General features: G+C 49.1%; 1 protein-coding gene across 3 annotated transcripts; it reads left to right on the top strand.

Moving 5' to 3' along the window:
- Positions 1-6742: 6742 nt before the first annotated feature.
- Positions 6743-19178, top strand: ENO1 (enolase 1). Of its 3 annotated transcripts, none has more exons than XM_035344602.1 (12): positions 6743-6859; positions 9807-9900; positions 10894-10989; positions 13461-13519; positions 14384-14453; positions 14668-14801; positions 14957-15179; positions 16655-16852; positions 17038-17239; positions 17617-17725; positions 18147-18205; positions 18718-19178. In XM_035344602.1, exons 2-12 carry the CDS (start codon positions 9816-9818, stop codon positions 18785-18787), a joined length of 1305 nt encoding a protein of 434 aa, XP_035200493.1. In that variant the 5' UTR covers positions 6743-6859; positions 9807-9815; the 3' UTR covers positions 18788-19178. The 3 variants fall into 3 exon arrangements, with proteins under 3 accessions (XP_035200493.1, XP_035200492.1, XP_035200491.1); XM_035344601.1 differs by lacking the exon at positions 13461-13519 and adding an exon at positions 13111-13169 and having other exon boundaries at positions 6828-6852; XM_035344600.1 differs by having other exon boundaries at positions 6829-6852.
- Positions 19179-25564: the final 6386 nt, after the last annotated feature.

The following is a 25564-nucleotide window of genomic DNA, read 5'->3' as shown; positions in this document are numbered from 1 at the left end:
TCTGAAAACCTGGAATCAGGTGTGAGATTTGAAACCTTTGGAAAAATCAGAGCTCTGAAAAGCTCGTTATTCTGCTGAGAAACACAGGCAGGATGCAAGATCCTGAAGCCCTGATTTTTAGAAAACTTACAGGAATTCACATCAGAGCTAAGAGGTGTCAGATGTCTGAAGGCTCTCGTGGGCTTCTGTAGCTGCTCTGTACATCATCAGACACTTAATTTCTTTGAAAATGTGTCACAACCTATGAATTGGCCAAGAAATACCAGCCTTAGAAGGTCTTTCCTGGTTTGTTGTTTTGTGCAGTGCGTGTTTAATGTTTGGGAACTGCTGTAATATTGAGTTAATTAAGCAAATGCATATTTCTCCTTCTTTCCCCCAAAGAAGTCATTTATCCTGACAGCTGCACTGAACTGTGGCAGGACTGAGCTAACCAAACACGCCCTGCAATGCACTCCATAATCCGTGTGGATCCAGTTGGGTAAATAAGCCTTGAAATCAGCTGAGGGAGAAATTTTGGGGATTTAGAGCTGTTTGCACACCCAGATTCCAGACAGCAGCACACGAGGGTGTGAACTGGCGTCAGGAACCGACGGTGGCCCCTGCAACCACCTGTCACCCTGCCCACATGGGTGGCATCACAGAGAGGCTTTGTCCCTTGCCTGCATGCACTTCAATCACATCAGCCTGCGCTAAGGGGTTGAAATAAAATCCTCCTGATAGCGTGCTGGTGCCAGCGAGATGGAGATGGCAGTGAATTAATTTTTAATGGAGCCTTTGCAACACGCTGCAATCGGGACATTTCACTTGACATCAGCAGGGGCTGCAGGTGCTCAGCACATCCCCATGCCACATCTCTGTTATCTCAGATTAGGCATCACGGGAGTCGGAGGCAGAAAAGCCAGGACCCCTTTTCTCCACATGCTCCCTCGAGGCCTCCTTCCTCTCATACAGCATTTTGGTGTCCTTGGCGAAACCCGCCTTCCTCCAGCATCCATCCAGGCACGCTGGCTGTTTCTGCTGAAGCTCTGTGACAGAAACAGGCTTTGAGGTGGCCTGTTTGAGGTCCCCAGCTGAGCTCCTCAAAGTGGGGTCTGTCACTTGGACAGCAGAGAGGGCTCCATTTCATGGCCTAGCAGCTCTCGGCACTACCTGCAGTTCATTCAGCCTAAATTTTCTTTTGCTTGCTAAATTACTCTTAGCTGTAGTCTTTGTGTTATCTTGAAATACTTTTTTCCTTTTCAGTGCCCAGTGTTGGATCTTCCCTCTGCCTTTAGTGGGAGGCAGGCAGGGACGTGACCTGGGCACGGGCCTGAAGGGTGCTGGCAGGAGCGTTTCCATCGCACCAGGGCCTGTGGCACAGCCCGATGGAGTCAGTGTCAGGCCTCCAGCAAGGCACACAAAGATGCTATGGGTGGGATAAAGAGGAACCATTCAGTGACAAGACAGCTTGGCAGTGTGTGCAAATGCCTGCTCATCTTCTGAGACTCTGCGTTATTAATATTTTATATGTATCTGCACCTCCTTCCTTAAAAACACTGGCTATGCTCCCGATTTCCCAGTGTTATATCATGCAGAGGAAACACGTTTGCTGCTCGGCCTCTCTGGAAATCAATATTAGTGTGGTGTAGACACTCGCAAAGACCCCGAGCCCCTTAACAAACAAGCACTCTCCACAGAGCAGCTCTGGCAAGGCAGCCGCTGCCCATCGCTGCGCAAGCACTTTTCCTTCCTCCTTTCCGCTGCACGGTGCGTTGAGCAGCTGTGACATCCAGCGGCCAAACACAATACGGTGGGGTTTGCTGCAGAACCTATCCTGCATAGCAAGAAAAACAGAGCCCCTTCACGTCTTCAAAGGGCTATGGAAACATTAATCATTAACCCTGCATGGCTCAGCGAGGCGAATGAGTGTAGTGATGCTAACAGCATATGTGAGAAGGGGAAACATCATTCTATCCATAAGCAATAACAAATCATGGAAATCAGCTGGCCAGCTCTCCAAGGAGGGGATGAGCCCACCCTAAGGCCAGAGTGCAGGACCCTTGACACCAGCCGTGGTGGGGCCATCAGGAAGCTGCAGCTCATTTGGTCTCTGATGGTGAGGCCACAGCTGAGGGCTGTGCTCGTCTTCCCCAGGGTTGGATGGCTGTGTTCAGGGACTGAGGAGCTATATGGGAGGGCACAGCAGGGCCAGAGCTGGTCTGGGGATGTTTCGTGGCTAAAGGAAATGGTTTTGTGGGGATTTTCTGAAGGTATGGGAAGCCTTTGTTGGTAGATGTGAATGGCAGGGAAAGCAGCATGGATGTGGATTTGGGTTATGAAATACAGGTGGGAAATCAGAGAAATGGGACTGTAATGAGGTCCTCTGAGTAAAGGGACTCCAGTGGTTAACTGGGATTGCTGTTGTTGTGATAGGTGAATGGGGAGATAGAGGAAACGAGAGAACCAACAGGTGGGAACGGGGAGTTGGGGCTCCCCCATGGAGCAGCACATGGAAGCTGGCAAACCTCTGTTCCAAGAGGGAAGAAAGAAACAGACCAAGAGAGGGATTTTCCGCAGCTTCATGTTAACGGGGAGGAATTGTGGGCATGAAGTCTCCAGCAGAGGGTTAGTCACAGCGGTGAGTATGTTTCAGGCTTGCTCAGCGTGCTGCCTGCACAGAGGCACACGTGGGAGGGCAGAGTGCATCTGCAGAGGGACTCGGAGCTGCACGGTCACTGCTGCCCAAACTGCTCTTTGCAAGCAACAACCAATGCTTCCAGCCCATGGGAGCTTGTTTCTGGTGGGAGTTACAGCTGCAGCTACTCCATATACCACAGGGTATAGGATCCAGGAGGGTAAGTTGTGTGTCTAGCTATGAGTTCATCGCCTTAAGCTTCCTTTCCAGCCCATGCAGAGAAGCAGCCTTGATGTAGCTGCTGCGTTTTCTATGCGTATCATTGAGATCAGTCGTGCAGGGATGCTCAGCGAGAGCAGGACCACATGCACCGCAGGGGGCAGGAGTAGGAGCTGAAAGTGTTTCCCACGAGAACAAAGTTGATTTTTAGGGCAGGAAGACAACAAGAAGGAAATACAAAACCCTACTGTCTGTGCCATACCTGTTTTGCGGCAAGAGAAGCCTGCTTGATAACCCTCGTGCTTTGCATAAGTCTTATTCACTTGTTAAGAAAACAAACGAGTCATTATTCGTTTCACCCCTGATTTTTGGTTTCTATTCTCAACCCCCCTAAATACCAAACGTAATTTCTGGATGGCTGACTGACCGCTTGCCCCGCTAGCAATGCGTCCAAGTGAGGGGGTGAGGCCCACAGGCCTCCACGAAGGGGGGTTACTTTGTGGTTTGGGCGAGCAGCAATGGCCAGAGAGCTTGGCAATTAATATCCAGCTGCATTAAAAGCTTTTGGTTTCCCCTCGGATCATGGTTGCTGTTGGGAAAGGCACTCTGGTAGCAGCAGCCTGCCTCACCCACTGGTTCACATCCAAATAAACCTCTACCACCACCTGGAAGTGGATGTGGTGGTTTTAAAGCAGGTTGGCATCTACAGCAGTTAAAAGCAGTGTGTATTTTCCCTGTTCCAGCCATTCTATGCTTTTTGTTGTTGTCATCATGGTTGTTGTACAGCGATGTTGTATTTTAAATATAATCTGTTCAGAGTGTTACATGTCTGACACACTCCTGTGCACTTGTGGGGACTGATGATGGATGCACACCACGTTACACAGCTCCACACCACATTACACAGCTCCACACAACCTGGTGCCCACAGCATCCCCTCCCCAGACGTGGGCAGTCAGTTTTACACTGCCTGTACCTTCAGCAGCCGTGACACCTCCTTGGGACTGCAGTCTCCAAGCCCCCTTCCAGAGATCACCAGGTACACAGAACCATGCCTGGGGCCAGCTGGGGTTGGAGGACATCTAAAGGCATACAGTTTAGATAGTTTCCAGGACACTAACCAGACAGGAGAATTAGGAGAAGAGGAAGAAGCTACAAGCTTTGAGAAAGCCATCAGCTCTGTCACCTCCAGTCATTTCATTATTCCCATGCCTAAAATCTGCAGTGTTCAATCACACAGAAGCCGCAAGACAAAAGGGGGCTGAGAAGCTTGGAAAATCAGAGGATGTTTTGATTGCCTGGAAGAGAACACCCTACAAAGGCATGCAGCAATTGTAATAGGTGCCCAGAGACAGCGTTAGTCAGGCTCTGCCGTTACCTTTCCAAGGACCGTTCCTCAAAGCCACCAGGACCTGCAGAGCCCACGGGGAGAAGTGGGAACGTCTCCTGCCTCTGACTTTCCCTGGAGCCTTTGCCACGTTCAGAAGCCTCCACCACGAGGCCACTTGTACCCAGGACTGCTTTTCGGAGGAAACCCGTGGAAATAAGGAACCCGTGGAAAAGGCTGGCTTGCAGGAGCTGCAGGACAGAGCAGCGGTGGGTGGTGCACAGCCAGCACCAGACACTTGCTCTTCAGCTGTGCTCTGGGGAAGGAAGAGAAATCCCTGCAGCCTTAAGGAAATGCATGCACAGAGCAAAAGCGCACGCCCTGGAAAGCAGCTTGCTCTGCCCCGTGGTTTTTAGGTGTTTTAATACCCTGGTGAACAAGTCCTGATCTGCAGAGGCTCTGCTCCCCTGGCATCCTTGGCGGTTTGAACCAGCAGCTTCACATCACTCAAGAGTTATTGCAAGCAATGAAATGAGCTGCATGGAGCACACTTTTAATTTTACCATCACTGCAAAGCACAAGGCACGAGCAGGCCTTGCAATGCAAGGTGAGCTTTGCTTTCTGCTGCTGGCTGGGGGTGCCCGTAAGTCAGAGCCATATCTGTGTTTTTTTTTTTTTCTCCAGCTGCTCCATCGGCGTGCTGCACCGATGTGTTTGTGTGGCTCTCTGGGCTGTCAAACTAGATTACAGCTGCAGTGGCTTTATGCTTCCTGAAACTCTCTGTTCCCAGCGTCTGCCCCATTAGCCACATGCCCCTCTGCCAAAAATTATATTTGAGTATTTGATTAACTGGTAACAAGCCCAGACTCCCACAGGAACTCGTGCCAGCCAGATATCTCATAGCCTCAGGGATGCTCAACTTTTTCTTTAAAGAATGAGAGGATGAGAAGACACACGAGTGAGCAGGCGCACTTTTCACACCAGCTCGGACTTCTGTTTGATTCCGAGTGGCACAGAACAAGTAGAAAAAATCTGCTGACCCAGGGAAGGCTGTACCAACACCTGAACGGTGCCAGGCCAGTGCTGCCTCCAGCTACTGCACAAAGGGGATGCCGCGCTAAGCTTGTTGCTTGCACACTGCTGGGATCAATTTGCCCAATTTGCACTGGTTTTGCGTGTGCTAAGAAAAAAGAGCCTGGCCACGGGATGAGTGACAGAGCTCGGTCTTCTTGCAGGGCTTTGGGTGCACAGGAGGTGCTGGATGGTTTGCTTTTCTGCGTGCCCCAGGCTAATCACGACCTCTTCTACTATATATATGTCTTTACTCCCAGAGAGCCTCCACCATGCTTCACACTCGGGCATTTGCCCCGCTATTGCAATGCTGAACTTCCCTTGCCCTTAGGATTTCTCATGCTCTGGCTCTACTACAAGGCTCAGGGTGATTTTCAAGGCACTTTTACAAAGCTACTTAGGGGCTTTTTTGCAAGGATTTTTCCCCTCTGCAGCCAGCAGCAGGCAGGATAAGGCCTCAGGGTGGTCGGGAGCTGCTGCCACGACCCGGAACACAAAGGCAATGACACGTGGGTTTGGGGGATCGGCACCCCAAAGAAAGATTTACCTATAAATCAAGTTTCACACCTCACCACAACGCAGCAACCTAAATAATTATCAGTGAATAATCTGATGCTTTTGTCTTTGCAGATCACCCGTGGAGGGACTGGAGCTTTTCAGGAGCATGCATCGCAGCATCCATTTGGGAAAATAATGTGGCCAGCTGTTGAGCTCTGATTTTTTTTGATTATTTATATTTTAGATGCAACGTGGTCTTCAAGCACGTGCCTTGGGGCATCAGTTCCCTTGTGCAGAGCCAGGATGAAAAGCTTTTGTTCGGAGCTGGTGCCTGAAGAGTGGTACCGGTGGCATCAGTGCTCCTGCTGCCACTTCCCCCCGGAAATCTGAAGGGCGTTCTTTAAAAACCCAATAAAATTTTATTGTACGTGTGACTGATTGCACCCTAATAAAAATTCCCTTCTGCCCAGCCCTCCCCGTGTGCACCACGTGCTGCTGCTTGCTGCTCTTTGCTGCTTCTTGTCCCCCCCCCCTTTTTTTTGAATTTTCCATTTTTTGCTTTTTGCTGGTTTTTTTTTTTGTGCCGTTTTTTTTTTTTTTTTTTTTTTACATTTTGCTGCTTTTGCTTTTTTTGCTTATTTTTTGCTTTTTGCTGCTCTTTGCTACAAAGAATGGGAGGGACACCCTTTCCTTGCACGCCCCCAAAAAACAGAAAAGCCCCGTGGCTGACCTCCAAGGCTCTGCTACAGGAGGACACCAAAACCTCGGGGTCTCGCCCCAAAACTGGGGCTCGCCCCGTTCCCCCCCGCAGCCCCGCGTGGTTTGCTCCGCGCCTCCCTCCCCCCTCCAGCCCCCAATGGTTCGCTCCATGCGGCCCCGCCCCCCTCACCGGGGGATTTTCCATCCGTCCACGGCACGTAGCGCACGCGCCCGGCGCCGCCGCTGGCGCGAGGCGGTGCCAGCCAATGGGCGAGCGGCGCGGCGGCGCGGCGCCCAATAGGGAACGGGTGGGCGGCAAAACTGGCCAATGGGAGGAGAGGGGAGGGAGGAGCAGTGGCACGGGAGGTATATAAGCGGGCGGTGGAGCAACGGTCCTTTCCCAATCAGCGGCGGAACGGAACGGGTGCGGGGTGAGTGCGGCTGCGGTGGCGCCTCACGGGATTCTGGTCCCTCTCAGGGGGTCCCCGGTTATGTGGGGGCCTGGGCAGCGCAGCGGGGCCTGGGCAGGGTTTAACGTGGGTGTTTGTATCGTTACGCGGCCGCTGGGCCGGGTTTGGGCCTTCCCTGCGGCGGCAGCGGGCAGCGTCTGTCAGCTTCGGGTGGGAAATGTTGGGTGTTTGGGGTCAGCGCCGAGAGATGGGTGTTCTCGGACTCCCGGGGGGTTAAACTGTGGTAATATTGAGGGAGAGTGGGCGGGGAGCAGCACCCCATGGCTCAGTGCGCACCTTTGGGGTGTGGGGGGGTAGTGAAGTGGGGGAAAAATGGTTTTTTAGACGACTGGCATGGTGTGGGGAAGCAGGGGAGGCTCTGGGTGCCCCGCTGTGCCGTTACACGCTGCTGAGTCACCGGGCTGGGGCTTGGGAGCCTGGCAGGAAGCGGCGGAGTTGGTCAGCCAAGCCCCGGGCGGAGGCGAGGCGGTGCGAGGCCTCCTCCATCTTGCTGGAGAAGGAGAGAGAAAGTGGCGCAGCACGCCCCGGGCTTGTTTCACACACCGTGCTGCCCTTGCTTCGTGCTGCCGGGCACGGGCGTGAGTTCCCACCACGTGGAGCACCGAGGGGGTGAGCAGGAGGTGCCTCTGGTGGTCCACACGTGCATGGGATTTAGGCGTGCTTCTGTGCTATGTTAGGAGATGATGGAATGAAGTCAAGCTCTGAGATTTTTTTCAGAGCAGTGATATGAGACTTAAGGTCTTAGGGCACGTATGAAAACTAAATGGCAGTTAGGTAATAGGACCTCTCAAGTAACCAGGGTAGTTATTTCTGGCCAAACTACTGCTGGTTTTTATTCTCTATTCCAACCCTCTTAACTAAGAGAAAGGTTGCTGCAAAATACCTCCTTTTTGTTCAGCTTTTGAATTGCTAGTGCTGCATTTCCTGTGTGGAGCACAGCATCAGGTAGGAGTGGATTTCTTGGACCTGAGTTGATAGTAAAGGCAGGTCTCAGATTTGGGAGTGGTGCCCTGGGCTGTAGCTTAGCCTTGCAGTAGGTAACAACGTGGGTGCCCTTGGGAAGGGCAGGAAGCTGGTGTGCATGGCTCCTCACCCAAAAGGAGACACTGACCTTGCCAGCAGACTGTAGAACAAAACAAGGTTTGAGGCAGGATGTGCATAAAATACCCCTTTGGTGTTTGCATGTGTTTGGCTTGCTCCATCATAAAGTACAAAGGTCTGGGGCAGGCAGTGCTACTGATGAACTCTTCTCAAGCTTGTGTGCAGTTAACATTTCCACAGCCAGACCTGTGCAGGGGCAGCTCTCACTTTAGAGCTGAGTTGTCTGCAGAGAGGGAGGCAGAACACTTCTCACTCAGCCCATGAGGAGCTAAACACCATCAGGTTTAGGAATAACTCAGTAGGAAACCTGTTCCTTGAGCACAGAAGGGAGCTTGCAAAATGAGTCAAAAAGTGTGAAGAATTTCTGGAACAGTCTAGTGCTGTGAAATGCCTCCCCCTAAAGAAAAGGGAGGTGCTGTTGGGGAGGTCGTTTGTCAAGGACACTTGGGTAGCGTCAGACCTGGGGTACTGATGGAAGCTCCAGCAGTGTGTGTTGCTGGAGTGACACCTGTGTGAAGGTGAGGAAACATTACTGCATTGCGCTAAGCCTTCCTAGTGAGCTGCCTGTGCTCTCAAAGAGTAGTGCAGCACATGTTTTGTGGCAAATCTGTGGCTCTTAAAAGGAAAGTAAGGCGTAAGTGCCAGCCTAAAAAGCTGTGAAAGCCCTCTTCAGATAAATGCAGGCTGTTCATGTTGGGCATTGCTTGGAGCAAGTGCAAAGATGTCTGTGTGGATGGGACTGATAACGGGGGAGTTGCAGGGATTTATTGCGAGCATGTGTGTTCCCTGATTAAAGCAGTAGCATGGAGGCCAGATTGAACTAGCTTGTTCAGCTTCTTGTGGCAGGCATATCATCTGTCAGCCCATGGGCCTTACAAGTAAGGCAGACGATACCTAAAATACGTGAGTTGTGTTACGTGATCTGCTGCTGAGAGGCAGGGCAGCTTGAAGGGGCACTTTTGAACCCAAGGGGGTGAACAAATGGCTTCCTGCCCCTTCATCGTGGGGAGAGGACTTTGCTGTGCAGCAGGAACGAGGGTAGGAAGCTGCCTCTGTGCAAGCAGCCGGGTTTCTGAGAGCCTTTCATCGGAACTTCTCAGTAATGAGTGATTCGTGACCATTCCCGTATGCAGGGTTTCCACCCACACTGGCTTGCCAGAAGTCAGCTTCCAGATGGTTCTGCTTCTGAGGCTGAGCTTGCTTCTCTGTGGATGGACTAGTTTGGTGCTAGTCCATGGCTTACAGGCATTTGTCTGACTTGATTTTTAAAATGTAGCTGAGCTTACATAAGGTATTCCTTACTGTGCTTTTATTAAGTAAAAATATGGGGGGGGGGGGGGCAGTATTCAAAGAACTGTGGTGATTTTCCTCTTCTCTTTAAGAGGAAAGGCTATTCCTGTAGGTGTTCTTCTCAAGAAAGGGCAAACTTACTGCTTAGTTAGAGCTGCAGCCGTCTGTTGCTATTTTGAGATAGGTTACATTCGACTCTGAACAGCTGCTGTGCATACTAAGAACTCTTGCCCTCGAGTCTTGTATCAAAAAGAATGCTAACTAGCTGCAGAAATTTCCTGTATTGGGATTACTTGGCTGCTTTTATATGGTAAGCAGTGGCATTCCTTTCAGACTCTGGAAACAAGGGTTCTGCTTTTTGATTGCTCTTCCTGCCCATGTTAATATTCCTGTCCTCCTAATGTGAGAATAACCAAGTATTAAAAGTTATCTTATTTGAAATAGTGTGAGGTTTTTGACCTGTTCTCATAACTACAGATGATGCTGCAGAATATAAATTAATACTGCACTCTTTCAGGTGTTCAAGATGTCGATTCTCAAGATCCATGCCCGTGAAATCTTTGATTCCCGTGGGAATCCCACTGTTGAGGTAGACCTCTACACCAACAAAGGTGAGTCCTTAGCTTTAAATTGTTTTGCTTTTTGTTTCAGATAGAACTGAAGAGGCAGTTTTGCAATGGAACTATTTGTGTGCTGCTTTTTGCAGTCTAAACTGTAAAAGTATTAATCCAGACAGTGCAACCTGCCTTATTTCCCTTATCCCAGCTTGAGCTCAGGACAGCACTGGCAAACTTGGGGTTAACAAGGCCTGGTTCCTGTTCTTAAGCAGCTGCTAAGGGACTTAGTTTTTCTGTCATCACAAAACCCTGTATGACTGCACTTGAGGAAGTTTAATTTCTCAAGCAGTTGCTTTGTGTAATGAAAGTCTTCTGCAGAGCTGAATCCTGGGTAAGGGTTTCTTCTCTGCATAGGTAATCAGGCATGACTGAACAACTTGTCTAATTGGGTTTTCCCATATAACATCGTATATTTCTAATTATTGTAGGACTTTCATTTGGTTTTTGTTAGTTGTTCATCCCATATCTGATGGGATCTGACAAAGGCATTGTACAAACACATACCAGCGGGGTTTGGTGGAGTGAGCACACACAATAGCTGTAATACACTAACTAAATAGCTGATCTTTCTGCCTCAAAAGATTAATGCAGTCATTTAATGAGATTGCCCCCACTAAGCTCTTTGCTGTTGTGGGATAAGGGCAAGGCTGGAGATTGAAGTTGGCATCTTGAACCACAGGCAGTGTACCAATTTGTTCTTCAAATTCAGAACGGGATGGCTTTCCACAACCTTACACTTGAAATACAGATTGGAAGAGAGGCATATTCCTGTGAGTGAGTCAAAACTTGCTGTAGGGAGTATTGGTGCTGTATTGGTGACACTAATGGAGCAAACAGCTTGTTCAGGGTCACAGAGTGACCAGCGGTTTTGTTTAGAGCTTACCTCTTCCATCTCTCGGGGTGGAAGTATGTGGTAGGTTGGGGTTTTGTGAGTGGGGAATGCTTTGCAGGTTAAAATGTGCTAGAAGAATTTTTCTGTTTAAACAGGTCTGTTCAGAGCCGCTGTTCCCAGCGGTGCCTCAACTGGAATCTATGAAGCTCTGGAACTTCGTGACAATGACAAGACACGCTACATGGGGAAAGGTAAACCTGAAATTCAGTGCCTGGCTTCTTACAAGGGCTGTGTTGCTGCAGACAGCTACGTCAGTTAGATTACTTCAGAGGAGAAATGGGCTTCTTTGCTGCCTCCCGTAGCCTGTACAAGGTGTAGCAATTAAACATAAGGGATGAAAGTAAACAGTGGAAAGGTAGTGCCCTAGCCACATGTAAGCTGTGTGGTGGTGGTAGAGGTGCAGCACACTGCTGGGTTTTCCGAGGGACACTGAGGGACTGTTTCCAGCATTGCGTTGTACATTGTATGTGGGGCTCAGGCACGCCAGCTGGCTGATGCTGCCCCAGTACAGTGCTGAAACGTGCTTTGTTGTTCCACTTCTCTGCTGCCCTGTATGTGGTGTATGAGGGAGTACAGTGAGTAGGATGTCCTAAGAGCATCTGAGCTACCTGTTCCAAAAGGCTTGGTGATGCTGCAGCTAGTCACAGGATGTTTATAGCCTTAATTTGTCCAAGAACTGTTAAGTGCATCTGCTGTGACACTGTACACTCCTCAGCTCACAGCATGGTAAGTCCTGAGCTTGAGGTTTATGCCAGCTGCTGATCACAGGTAACATGCAACTCTACACTAGTAGCAGTCACTGAAATGTTTTCATTTCAGGCTGCACTGTAGTTAAAGGCACTTGAATCTTTGTCTTTCATTGCAGATGGTCCTAATATGTAAGTTTGTGTTAGTGGCATACTATCTTAATTGTCTGTGGACTGATTCTAAGACCTGAAAGGCAACTTGGCAGTAGTCGTGAGACTGGCTTGGAAACAAGCATGGAAGAAAATGAATAGCCACATGCCATTAACTAGTAAACACCCTAGTACCAATTCTTAAAACTACTCTGGGAGCTTGGACAGTAGGTCCAAGAGCTTTTTTACTTGCTGTAAAACCACTGGTGGCACTTTCCAAGTATGCAATCAATTCACCTTTCAGCTGAGAGAAGCAATTTTGTCAGTACTCCAAACTTTTGTCAGTCAGATTAAAGGAAGCTGAAATACTTTGCCTATTGAGACAGTGGTCAGAGTGGATAGCTGCTGAACTGAACTTGTAGAGCCATGTCTGAGAAAATTCATGGTGGTTATTCAATACAAATTAAACTTCAGATTACTGAATATCCCAAAGAACAGAAGATCTTAGGCTATCCACTTTGGGCACTTCCTTGAAAAGAGTAAAAGTGTTCTTACCTCAGTGTCAAATATGTCTGTGTGCTTAGACCTGCTAAGTCTGATCCTACAGACAGTTAACCAGACAGTAGTCTAAGCTTCTGCAACAGGCTGTTCCAGCTGAAGGTTTTTATCACCCAGGAAATAACATGAGTCACGAAAAATCACCGAATGGGATGAGTTGCAGATAGCTGGAAGGCCTTTTGTAATTTAAAACTGCTGACTTAGACTATTTGAAAGGCAATTAATGTGGTTCAGGGTGCACTTAATTAGCGTTCACCAGGTTCTGAAGCTTAGGTCTTGGGAGATGTTTAAAAGCTCTTCAGGGATGTCAGCATTCCTGAGGCTAATGGTGGTAGCTGGCTAATGATGGCCTCTGCTGATGGGGAAGAAGCAAGTTCTTAGTGCAGCTCCTGGTTTACCTGGTGGTGGGCTACACAGATTAAAAGGGGGTGCTGTGTTCATGGGATTTTCCCCATGTGTAGGTTTTTGCACTATATCAAGTGTAAAAACATACCTAAGGTGATCCTTTAGAAGGACACAGAAGGTTACAGAAGGACAGCATAGTGAAATGCCGGAGCTGCTGCATGTTTAACTTTCAGGGAAACCTTTTTCTTTCCCCCTACTCATCCATGCTATGAGCAGATAGCATTAGCATATCCTAAAACCTTTACTTACTCAGCCACTAAACGTTTGGGTCCACAGCTTCGCAGCATGAAACCAGGGTGAAAAGAACAAACACATCCTAGCTGGCTGCTGCACAATTTTCTCTACCCTTTGAACCCTTTTGTTTCTGGTCTAGAGCTCACTATCAGACACTTGCTAACCCGTAGGTCTGTTGCCCTACTTGTGTCCTTTTCTTTTCCTTGCATGACTGATTTTGTCTTTGGCTGTGAGCTTTCACTTCTTCCTTGATTCTCTTGTCCATTTCGCTTCTGTCAGGTGTATCCAGAGCCGTTAAATATGTTAACGAGTTCCTGGCGACAGCATTGTGTACGCAGGTAATGGATGTGCTTTCAGTGCAGCCTTGTCACTTGGACCACGTTCTCCAGTGCATGGTCTTACAAACTAACATCACAGCAGGCATTCCTAGATGATGCTTATTTCAGGCAACTTCCACTCAGTTGGGACAGCGTCTGCAAGTGTTCAGATCTAGCAGTAAGCTCAGGGTATTGGGGTTTGAATAGCATGAGGTGGTATTTTTGAGATTTTATTCTTACTGAGATCATCTACTAATAATGCCTGTGTAACAAGTGTGGTTGACCAGTGTCTGATTTGCTTGTTCCTTACAGGTGTCTCAAAAGCTGTTGAGCACGTCAATAAAACAATTGCACCCGCACTGATTAGCAAGGTAGGAGTGATCTGTCTTCTGCTAACATCAGTTAATGCCAGTCCAGTGCATCCTAGCTGATGTTTGTCTCTAGAGACAGTTACAGGAACCGTGTTACGTGTGGGATGCAAGCCTGTGTACTGGAGTGCATGAGAACAAACTGACTTACAGTAATTGCTTCCCTTAATGACTTCATATCTAACACTTAATCAAAACAGTTTCCCGCAGCCTACTGTTGCTGCGTGCACCTGGGAACCTCAGTGGAGTGCAGCTAAGATGCAAGCTGCCTTATGCTTAAAAGGGTGGCTGAATCATGGGGGGGGACTGTTTTTTTTTCCAGGCTGGATAATCTGGGGCAAATCTTAGGGAAATATTAAGTAAAGTGGCTTGAGTGAGATTCCTCTGCCCTTTGTGGACACTGAGCACTAGAAAGGATGGGGATAATACCTAAAGTGATGGCACATTCTTAGCTATGATTGCAAGCACTCCGTGCTGAGTTATAAATGGGTTTGTGATCTGAGCATGCTGGTTGTCTTTAAGCTTGAAGTGAAGGAACAGAGGGCGTAAACTGGAGCTTTCTTCCATGTCAGGCTGAGAGCAGTGTAACTGTCCCCGCATTCAGGGAGCTAAGGGCCATGGCAGCCTTACAACTCTGTCCAGATGTCTTAACAAAAAAAAGCTTTTGGTGTGCCCAGCTTATGTCAGCCTTGAGGAACTGACCAGAAGATGTTGCTGTTTGATAATGGCCAGAAGTAGTCTGCTCTGCTGTTTGGGTAGTTGTGCTTCAGCAATTCCTGGTGCCCACAAGTGAAATAAAGACGCAATGGGTAGGTGAGGGTTCTTAGAGCCATGTGGGGCATCAGTGCTTTGCTTCTCTCTCTGCAGAACGTCAATGTAGTGGAGCAAGAAAAGATTGACAAACTGATGCTGGACATGGATGGATCAGAGAACAAATGTAAGTGGGCTCTGTGTTGTGGTAGGCATGAAGAGATAAAGGTTGTTTTTGCAGAAGCCTTGTTTACCTTATCAGAAACACTGTGTACTGCAAACAGTGTGCAGTGCACAGCTTAGCCTGTGTACTTAGATAACCAAGACCATAGCAGTGCTGGTACTGCTGAATCTCTTCAGGAAAATTCAGCATTTCTGTAAACAACTTCTTCCTATTTCAGCTAAATTTGGTGCCAATGCCATCTTGGGGGTATCTCTGGCTGTATGCAAAGCTGGTGCTGCTGAGAAGGGTGTCCCCTTGTACCGTCACATTGCTGACCTCGCTGGAAACCCAGAAGTCATCCTGCCTGTTCCTGTAAGTGTCCTGCAAAGGCTAGCTGAAGGCTTGATCTGGCCAGGTGCTTCCCAGTGTCTTCTGGTCTTGGATCAAGCTTTCTCGATAGCGGAGTGTCTCTTGCTGTTGTCCACCTACACTGGAACACTCTAACTTTTCTCTCTGGTTACTCCAAGGCTTTCAATGTGATCAACGGCGGCTCCCATGCTGGCAATAAGCTGGCTATGCAGGAGTTCATGATCCTCCCTGTGGGTGCCGACAGTTTCAAGGAGGCGATGCGCATTGGTGCAGAGGTCTATCACAATCTAAAGAATGTCATCAAGGAGAAGTATGGGAAGGATGCAACCAACGTGGGTGATGAGGGTGGCTTTGCCCCCAACATCCTTGAAAATAAAGAAGGTAAAAATAAGCTTAGTGGAGTGGGAGGTATAAATGATCACCTATTCCTTTGCTCTGCTTCTGTCCTGACGAGCTTTCTAAGATCCTATCATGATGTGGTGCAATGTAGGACCACGGAGCTACTCTCCTGGAAATGAGTTTATGCAGCTTGACAGGATAGCTTTCACTTCAGTGCCTCATCAGTACTTTGCTTCTGTACCACTCAGAGGGAATCTTACCACCTTCCAGTTGAAGAGGTGGTCTGTATGCATCATGGGCTTCCTAGAAGTCAGTGGTCAAAGTTTAGTGGACTTATTTTTCTGCTGACAAAGGAGGGAAACAGTTTGAACTGTGCCTGCTGATGGGTGGGAGTGCGTGTGGGCCAACCAGGGACACGGAGGCATTTGCTGTCTCCACAGCCCAACAGTCCTGTTCAGAAGGCTGCGGGGGGGGTGGGGCACAGTCTCACTAGTGGAAAGTGAAATGCTTGTTCCTACAGAAATGCTCTGTACCCAGAAGGGTTGTTTTCTGGCCTCTTTGTGCAGAAATGGAGCTGGTAATAAGCCAGTCTAGTGCTAAGCTCAAGTTGCTTGCATCCTTGAAAGCAGCTACTTACAGTATTGTTGAAGTTGGCCTCTGAACTGCAGCTGCCTTTTCTGATACTGAGGCTAATACCATGTTCTGATAATGAGCCAGCAGTGGAAATAGATGTTCCCTGTATCCCACGGTTAAGTGCAGATTTGTCTAGGTCTGTACCCTTAGACATCAATGGAGATGACCTTGAGTAACCATTACAGTCCAAGGAATCTGTGCTGGTAGCAGCTGCTCTTGCAGTTTGTACAACATGAGCATCTTTAAAAAAACGCAATGTAAGCTTCCTACTGTAAATAGCCTGGCTGGTTGGCTTGGAGTCAAGGATGCTTGAGGGAGTCTTCCTGGCTGTGAACATATCAAGTTTCCTTGCTCAAACTCTGCCAATCAGGGTAGTGTATTGGGTAGTATCCCAAGACTCCTACTGAGTAGTTAAATTCACTCTTCTCTAAATAAGTGCACAAGAGGAGAACAGGTAGATGCAAAGAGAGGGTGCCCTGTGCAGAAGCAGGTTGTGTCCCATTGCATGTCAGGATTTGGGTGCTCACTTCTGTCATGGTCAGCACCTGATCTGGAGCTGAAAGGGATTAATGTGTGGTCACTTTCCTGCCTATGTTCCTAAAGCATCAAGAAGTTGTAGTATCATCTTGTCTTAAGCTTGCTGGCTTGCTGTAGTCCTGCCTGAAGAGATCAAACATGCCATAGTGGTGTCTCAGGTATTACAATTACAAAAACAGTATAGTAGTATCTTGTCTCAATTAGTGCAGAACCTGGAGAGTTGCCTTTGGGCTTTCTATAGGGCGTAATGGAGATTCCTGGCCAAGTGAATATACTGTTGTTGGCAAAGGAATAGCTTTCTGTTGAGGTGTTCAGCAGGAACTCACTGGTGCCTAATTGTATTTCAGCCCTGGAGCTGTTGAAGACTGCCATCGGTAAGGCCGGCTACTCTGACAAGGTTGTCATTGGCATGGATGTGGCTGCCTCAGAGTTCTACCGTGATGGAAAGTATGACCTGGACTTCAAATCCCCTGATGATCCCAGCAGATACATTTCTCCTGACCAGCTGGCTGACCTGTACAAGGGCTTCGTGAAGAACTACCCAGGTAAGTCCTTCAACATGCAGCCTCCCATGTCTGCAGATCACAGGCAGAACAAACTAGCTTTCCAGGAGCTGCAGCAATGTTCTTGGGGATGGGTAATACTCGTTTGAAAGCAGGGTTAGCAATGTGCTGCATGCCTGACCCTTTCAGGGTGGTATTGTGTTAAATCTAATTGTATCCTTGTCCAGTGGTGTCCATCGAAGACCCATTTGACCAGGATGACTGGGCTGCCTGGAAGAAGTTCACTGCCAGCGTTGGCATCCAAGTGGTTGGTGACGATCTGACTGTGACCAACCCAAAGCGTATTGCCAAGGCTGCGGAGGAGAAATCCTGCAACTGCCTCCTCCTCAAGGTCAACCAGATTGGATCTGTGACAGAGTCCCTACAAGCGTAAGTTGTTCTCCCTTCTTAGCCATATCATGGAGGGGGATCCTCTAGTGCAGAGTGGTACTGTGTAATTGGGGATGAACATAGAGAACAATGCAATAGAAATCTGATTGGACATTTGTGAGGGGACTAAAAGTTAACTCAGAGGCTATTGGCAAGCAAACCTGTACCTTCGTGGCCTTGAAGTCATATGGGTGCATCGAACACTGCCTAAGCATGTGTAAAAATGGCTTTTTATCACTGTTTTCACGTGATCCTAGCTCCGACATACCAAAGGGCAGTTCTGTCTTGTCAAAGCAGAGGATACCTGGCACTTGGCAGCATCTATAGAGCAAAGGTCGCTATGCAAATAGGGTGGTGTGACACTTTGTCTCTTCCAGCTGCAAGCTTGCCCAGTCCAGCGGTTGGGGTGTGATGGTGAGTCACCGCTCTGGAGAAACAGAAGATACCTTCATTGCTGACCTGGTGGTTGGTCTCTGCACTGGTCAGGTTGGTATCTGTACCTGCTGTAGTTAACTTCCTTGATTAGACAATGCCATGGTGCATAGCAGGTGGGGTCTGCTGTGACTTAAGGCATGAAGACTTCCTGCTCCTACGTACAGGAAGCTGATCTGCCTAATGGGAGCGTGACATGGGAGCATGTTATCTTGTGTAAACTCACCTTTAGCCATCAATTAAAAATCTGAAAGTGAACTCCACTGGGTGTGGATTTGGTACGGAAGCTGTTCCTAAGTGAACCTCCCTTATTGCTCCTGAGCACTGTCATGTTTGAGTGTATGGGTATTCAAAGCCTAGTGCTGAAATCAAGCTTGTAATTGTGCTTATCACTCCAAATAGAGTAGTTTTATGGTTGCATTTGTGGCCTCACTTCTGCTACAGTTCCTGACCAACCTTCTGATTTTCCTTCCAGATCAAAACTGGTGCCCCCTGCCGATCTGAGCGCCTAGCCAAGTACAACCAGCTGCTGAGGTGAGACTTGAGATGGGAAAAGGGATAAGGGCTAGGCCTGACAAGAAATGGGTGCTCCACTAATACATTCTGGGCACAGCTTGCTGTTCTGCATCTCCAGAACTGTGCAGCTTAAAGACAAACTGACACTAGTAGAAATGCTTTTGGGCTAGTGGCCTGCTTGCAGAGCTGGCAGTGCGATGAATGTTGAGTTGAATTGGTTATGGTCATAATGGAGACAGAAAAGAGGAGCCTCACGCAGTGGTTAGTGACATTGTCTCTGTGAAGTTGTCCTTCTGACTGTGTGGTGCAGTTGCCTTGGGCAAGCATTTCAAATGTTTGAGCAAAGTTAGATAAGATGAGGGTTACTGACCAGCGCAGCTAAATGTGTGATTGCTCAAGTTGCTTGGGGGAAGCTGACTGGTGACCCTGCCGGTACCCTCAGTGCCTCTTAGATCAGGTGGTTTGGTGTAAGGTCAGCAGCTGTGCCAATGCAGTTGTGCTCACTCAGCATTTTCTTCCCTTGTCTTCAGAATTGAAGAGGAGCTTGGCAGCAAGGCCCGCTTCGCTGGAAGAAACTTCAGGAACCCTCGTATCAACTAAGCTGCGTGGATCAGACACCCCGTTCTGGTTTAAAGCACTAGTCACCTACTTAGATCACAATTACCTGTATTAGAAAGATGAGGGCAGCTGAAGGAAAAAGACCAGTTTGCAGGTCCTCTCCCTCCCTAGATGACGCCTTCACCTAGTGTTTCCACCAGCTCTGATCTGTTACTTGTAACGATCTGCTTTCGTAGAACAATCCCAGTGAGGTTTTGTGTTAAACATGCTCCGGAACCGTGACCCGTTGACACTGGGCGTAAGCAATTCCCTTCTCTGCCTCTCTGGTCTTTGATGTTTGGAGCTGTTTGACTTGCTGGACAGCAAGAGGTACCTACAAACAGAAATAGTAGTGTTTTTACATGTGATAAATAAAAAGCATCAAACAACCCAACAAAGTGTGGCTTTGAGTTGCTTTGGGGGAGAGTGAGGAAGAGGGGTACATGTGTCTGTGTAGGCCTTGCCTGTTTCAGGCTGCAGAGAGAATTGTCACTGTGGTTTGGGGGTGGACCTAAATTGCTTTGTGACCAATACAAAAATAATTAGCTGTAAGTATGTGCCTGCAATCAAGAAGAGGCCTTCAAGGATATGTTTTGTGTGAAAGTGGGATGAGACAGCTTTTGGACTATGAGATCAGTTATGATCCTTGAAGGAAAGAGAAGTTCGAGACCTCAATTTAGCAAAGGTAAGCTGTGTCTGGGCAAGTGCTGTAAGTAATGTTTATCAAAGACTGTTGCAGACACTCCATCTCTTAATAGCATTACTGAGGAGGGAAAAATCAGTGGTGGCCTTGGTGTGTATAGCAAGAAGCTGACAGTTAACCATCTTGAAAGTAATTTGCAGCCTGCATCTTGATCTGCTGCTATAAGGTGTACTGCAGCAGGGTGGGAGCTGTGGGACAGTACTGTTCCAACACCTTGTGCTTGGAAGAGGAAATTCAGGGGAAGCCCCTGAAATCTGTTGTAACGGTGATTCTAGGAGGCTGTGATATTTTTCATGGAGACTTTTATGTAACAGTGCAGGGAACCCTGGTATGAGTGGATGCCATATTGAATTAAAAACCTTAATTAAAAACTGCTGTATTTGTTTTATTGTCACTAATAGCACTCTAATACAAGGTGTAATTGAAAGTTGCTCTGATAGCTGCACTTAATTTTTGCCCTGTTAGTAACCAGGTACTGTATTTCACAGAGGGGGAAGAAGAGACTTCAGGGGCTTTCCAGCTGCGTGAGAACAGATGGCCATAAACAAAAGGCGTATGAGCAAATATTAGTTTTTCCAAAAGCCTTTATTCTGTTCAGGTTGTAGGTCTGCTAGGAATGGAAGGCGGTAAGTGCAAAGCAGCTTGTTCCTGGTCACTGCTGATGCTCTTAAATGTGAGGAAAGAAGGATCCCTTGGCCTGGGGACCAGCAGGAGCGTGCTCAGGGCTTTTGCCCCCAGCACTGCGGGGTCGCTGTCAGAGCAGCAGCATCTAAAGGAGAGTAAAGGGGAGCAGAGGTGTGATGTTAGATGCTTGCTAAGCAGGGAGAAACGAATTACTGCACAATTGAGGGAGGGGTTGTTTAAGCCAATTCCTACTGCTTACGGTTTTTTTTTTTTTCCCCCTATAATGGCTGCTTCGTGAGAAAAAAGATGAATTCCAGATTCACTTCAGTGGCTGTTGTGCTAGTCTTTCAGTTCCAGGAGATTAAAACACCCGTGGCTGGAAATTTGTAATGCGAGGAGCACAGCAGTGCCCCGCTGTGGCTGCTGCCTGTGTTGCAGTGGTTCCTTGCATTGTAAATCGATTTTGTATCTGCTAGTTTTAAATCAGTAAGCAGGAACTTAAAGCCAGTAATGCAGCAGGGTGCTTTAAAAACTTAATTTTACTAAAATCTACAGTTTTAGACAAAAAAAAAAACTTCAAAATTTCCTATTTAAAAAATACAATGCTATAACAAAGTAGTGTGAGGACTGAGTCACATCCCTAAATAAATGTGTGCATCAGAGGATGAGGTGGGATCATGCCCTGCCAGGAGTGAAGCCAGAATGGAGGCTGTGAGCCGCTGGGAAGTGTTGGGGCTGCTTCATGCTAGCATGAGCAATAGCTGTGAAAGGCTTCAGCACACAAGGCCCTGTTCACGGGGATGTCTGGCTTCTGTGGTCTCCATTGATTGATGTGTTTGAACTAGAAAGGCTCAGCTGTGGTGGCATTTCTAAAATACTTCATCTCATAAAAAACTTCATTTCATAAAAAGACTGGGGAAAGTGCATCACCCAGACTGCCAAACACCCCTCCCAGGGACAGGGAGTTCTTGGTGTCTGTACTCTAACTGGAACCATGGAGGGAGGAAAAGAACAGGTCATCTATGCTGCAGGCTGTTTCTGATGGGAGTAGCCTCTGTGTGAAATCCAGACTCAGGGCAAGGTGGCCCCTGGCTCTGTTTGTGCACTGGTGTTCAATGCCGGAGTTATGTGGAACTCCCCTGCCCCAGGCTGTGTTCCTTTCGAGCCAGCGCTGTGTTTTGTAGCGTCCAAATGGACCAACACCCGTTGGGGTGAGGTGAATTCAGCCCCCAGCCATGGCTTTGGCTCCCCGGCCCTGCAGCCAGCTCGGCAGATGGGGTCTGAAAGCAAATGCAGGCACAGCTGGCTGCTGGAACAAACCTCTCTGCAAAGACAATAACTGGTGCAATGAAAACATCCCTGCTTTGTTGGGCAGCTGGCAACTGCTACTCCTTATGAGATTTATCTCCTCTGTCAAGCCCTTCTTAAGAAGAGCTTTGCTATAAATACCAAATTTACCAGCCCCAGCTCAGCCCGTGGTAAATGCTTCCTCTTGCACAAATTTGTCCTTTCATGAGGCATTGGCCTAAGCTGGCTGCACTCCGTGCAGATTTGAAACCTGGTGCACTTTTCACACATAGCTGATCTCTGAATTAGACCTGTTAAATGAATAAACCAGCTAATTACACACAAATCCTATCAAGGGATTTTTCTTCTGTCAAAGAGGCAGGCCTGTAATGTATGCAAAATGGTTTGGAAAGCTTTTTTTTTTTTTTAACAGAATTGTGTCAGGAAGCAAGAGCCATGGTTGGTTTTCACCTGGTGCTTCAGAAAATGAAGGCTGAATTCTCAACCTGCCATACCTGGGCGGGTAAGTCTGTGTTCACACCTGGGGATTTTCTTTTAGTAAGCAGCAGAAGGACAGGAAGGAGCTGGAAAGCAGCTCACCGGCTGCTCTAAGGTGACAAAGCCCTGCCTGGCTGTGACACGGGGACATGCACCAGTAGGGGCTGGCAGCGGGACTGGTGTCCTGGTGTGCGGTAACACATTGGGGGGTGGGGGGAGAGGGAATTCGCTGAGCTGGAATCCTCTGTTCAGGTGAATTGGTTGGTCCCAGCTCTGACAAGAAGCCTTCTGCTGGTTAACCATGCTGTTAGCAAAGCCCAGGTAGTAATAATTCATTATCATTCACACCTTGTTGTCGGTGTGTGATGGAGAGCTGCTATGGTACAGTTACAGACATGGTGTGTCTTACAAAAATTGCACGTAAAATGGCAAGGTTAGAAGAAAATCACTCTGGTTCTGAAGCCAGAAGCTGTTCAGTCAGATGCTGTCGAGTTGTACGTGCCTGCCTGCACCAGCGACACCGTCCTGTGGTGTCAGGGGCTGTGCTCACCCCGTCCCATCAAACCCGAGCTGTATAAAGCTTTCAAGTGAAATCACAGAGAGTATTTGGGCCAGATCAGCGAGGTGCTGCCAGCTGCAGACAATTCAGGCTCCACCTAATGAGGCTGCAGCATTGAAAGGAGGTCCTCGCAAAGGAAGAAAAGAGACTGGAATAGGTAAGTGCTGAAACGCGGGGCCCTGGCTTGTAGATAAGAATGTAAAGTGCGTTAGAGGAACGGGAACGATCAGTAATTTTGTGTGTGTTTGGAGTGAGGGGAATAAGCGAACGGGGAACACGATTTGATTGCAGAAAATCAAAACCTAAACCCGCGGCGCTGGAGAGGCGGAGAGCTGTGTCTGCTCCTTAATCAGGGCTCGAGTCCTGCTGCACAGCTCCTCACCTCTCTGCGCTGTCCCCACGGAGCTGCTGCTCGAAAGGCTGTGCTTTATACCGGAGTGCAAATGTAGCACAGCCAGTGTCTTTATTACTGTAATAATTTGCAGGGCTGGCACTCTTTGGAGTAGAAGGAGGTGTCAGCTTAGCAAACATGGATTGGGAGGCTATTCTGAGAATAGCAGGCAGCCTTAAAAGCAGAGCTGAAGCGAGAAGCAGGCAGAGGAGATGACTGATGAGCAGAGAGGAGAGGCAGGTGGCACTTCGGGGAGCTATTCAGGTAACAGGATACATAATGGAGTGATGCAAAGGACTGGAGAGGGAGAGCTCTCCCATTACCTGCTGGCTCTATTTCTGGGTTGCTGGAGGTAGCTGCTTGGCCCTGTAGCCCAGCCTGCTCTTAGTGTTCGTCTCCCACCAATATCTTGACTTCTGGCTCCTGTACTGGCCCTATCTCAAAGAGCTCATTTGGACAGGAGGGAACGGAGCCATCCTGCTCTAATTGATGAGAGGCCAAATGCGTTAAGGGTTGGCTTTCTCCCTAGACGTTAGCCCCTCTGGGGAGCCAGCACAACACTCAGAAATAGAAGCTGTTAGAGCCAGGCATGGTTTCTGCTCCTCTGGTTACTGATTTTCCAGTTTTGTAGCATCAGAGCAGGGCCCTACCTGCCAGCCGCAGCACCAGCGTCAGGCCCAGCAGCGCTGTGACCTTCCTGCTCCTGCTCGGCACCTAAATTCATCCAGAAATGACGGCGTCGCTTCTGCTGCAGCTGCTGCTGGGTGCTGACTGCCCGATCCCCTGCCCAGTGGGGACAGCAGAGACCTGGCTTTACGCATGTCCATGGCACAGAAAATCACAGAATACGGAAGGGCCCCACAAGGCTCATTGAGTCCAAATCCCCAACTGACCAGCCAAAAAATTAAACCATGTGTCTGAGAGCGTTGTACAAAGGATTCTTGAACTGTGGCAGGCTCGGTGCTGTGCCCGCTGCCCTGGGGATCCAGTTCTGGTGCCCGACCACCCCTTGGGTGAGGAACCTTTCCCTAACACCCAGCCTGACCCTCCCCTGTCACAGCTTCAAGCATTTCCTCGGGGCCCAAGGACATGGTGCTGGCCGGGGTGATGCTCTGGATTGCTTCATCCCAGTCACTTTTTTGAGCTGTTCCAAAATGTCAGGGAGATTTTCCTCCCAGACAATTGATTTTAAAAAGAAACAAAACTGCAATTGAGCAGTGCATCGATCTCGCTCCCCGCAGGAGCTGCTTGGCTCGGTGAAATGCTGAGACTCGCTGTGATTTTACCACCTCTAGCATGGGTGAATGTGTTTTTTTTCTTTTTTCTTTTCTTTTTTTTTCCTCCTGCTTGCACCTGGCGGGCCCTCACACAATGCCCTCCCTGTCTCGTCCCACACGTCCAGCTGCAGCCCGAGCATCCCGGGGGAGCCTGTGGCAAGCGCTGCCTGCACCGTGCCCTCCGATGTCCCTGTTAAAGGACCTCAGCCAGCCCTGCCACATCTTTCTGGGCCACATGCAGGAGCTTGCAGCCACAGAGACGTGTGTCAGCATCCTCACCAGCTGATGGCTTCGGGAGAAGCCCCGCCGCAGCACGAAGGAGCAGCAGGAGCAGGTGACAGGAGCACAGCAGCCACTTTTTCCCCATCAGGAGGGTGTTCGGCTCACCCTGCACGCCGCCAGGCTTCCCCAGGGCGGGTGGTGGATGCGGGGAGAGGATCCCGGCGGGCAGCCGGCCAGCCCTGCCTGCCCTGCAGCGGCAGCTTGGGCTGCAGCCTCGTGCTCCCTTTCACAGCGGGGTTTACAGAACCGTGCCAGGCACCGGCTCGGTTCCACCGCTCCCTCCGAAGCGTTCGTCACTGCTCTCTTTGTATCGCCGGGCAGAATGATTTCCTTGTAGATGCGAGCTGGGGGTGGCTGTGAGAACAAAATGCGAAGAGTCGTCCTGCCCGTGCTCTGCTCTGAGCACGTGGGGACCGCAAGGAAGGAAAGCACCAGGCCCAGGTCACCTCCTCGTGCCGGCCTCATTTTTGTAGCGTGCGTGTGGGGAAAATCTCCTGCCTCGAATCCACTGCACAGGTTCAGCTCTGTCTAGAAACACGTTTAATCATCTGGGTTGGCATTTACAGGCTTAAGGTACGGGGGAGAAAACGAGGCACACCTCGTTACATCCCCGCCACCCAAAGAGGCCGAGGAGTCCTGTGATGGGGATGCAGCCGGCACTATGACAGCACCCACGGGAGCACCTGGGCTGGTGCCTTTCACAAGCAGACGAGGGCTCTGCGTGGTGTCTTTGCCCCACGAGGGCTGTGTCACCCTGTGTCACCCCGTGTCACCCCACAGGGCCCAGAGAGGGGCTTTTGGGGAGCAAGGGCTCCTTCCCTGCCCGCTGCTGCCCTGCGGGTGGCTCAGCTCCTGCTGGCAGCGGCGGATGGCAGAGCTCCTCTCTGCCCACCTGGAACTGGTTACGAACTTGGCATCAACGCTTTGAGCTCAAAATATTATTTCCGTGCTGGTGTGTTTTGTTTCAGCCTTTTGAGACCAAAACACTTGCCCTAACTTTGTTTGTTTTGAAGGCATGTTGCTTTTGAAAACTCCTGAAGAAAGCTTTCAAAACAAACTAACAAGGAAACCAAACGCTTCCTGCCAGACAAAACATTTTCTTTGCTGATGTTCCACATTGCTGAATGTCTCGGTTTCAGGGTGACCCAGCACAAGATGT

This window comes from Oxyura jamaicensis, chromosome 21 (genome assembly GCF_011077185.1).
Source record: "Oxyura jamaicensis isolate SHBP4307 breed ruddy duck chromosome 21, BPBGC_Ojam_1.0, whole genome shotgun sequence".
Taxonomy (NCBI): domain Eukaryota; kingdom Metazoa; phylum Chordata; class Aves; order Anseriformes; family Anatidae; genus Oxyura; species Oxyura jamaicensis.
Note: the sequence above shows the minus strand (reverse complement) of the source record. Positions and strands in the feature narration are given on the sequence as shown.

Coding starts and splice junctions, on each gene's coding strand:
- ENO1 (XM_035344602.1), top strand. CDS start 9,816: ATGTCGATTCTCAAGATCCATGCCCGTGAAATCTTTGATTCCCGTGGG. Junction 15,180..16,654: donor CATCCTTGAAAATAAAGAAG/GTAAAAATAAGC, acceptor ATTGTATTTCAG/CCCTGGAGCTGTTGAAGACT. Junction 18,206..18,717: donor AAGTACAACCAGCTGCTGAG/GTGAGACTTGAG, acceptor CCTTGTCTTCAG/AATTGAAGAGGAGCTTGGCA.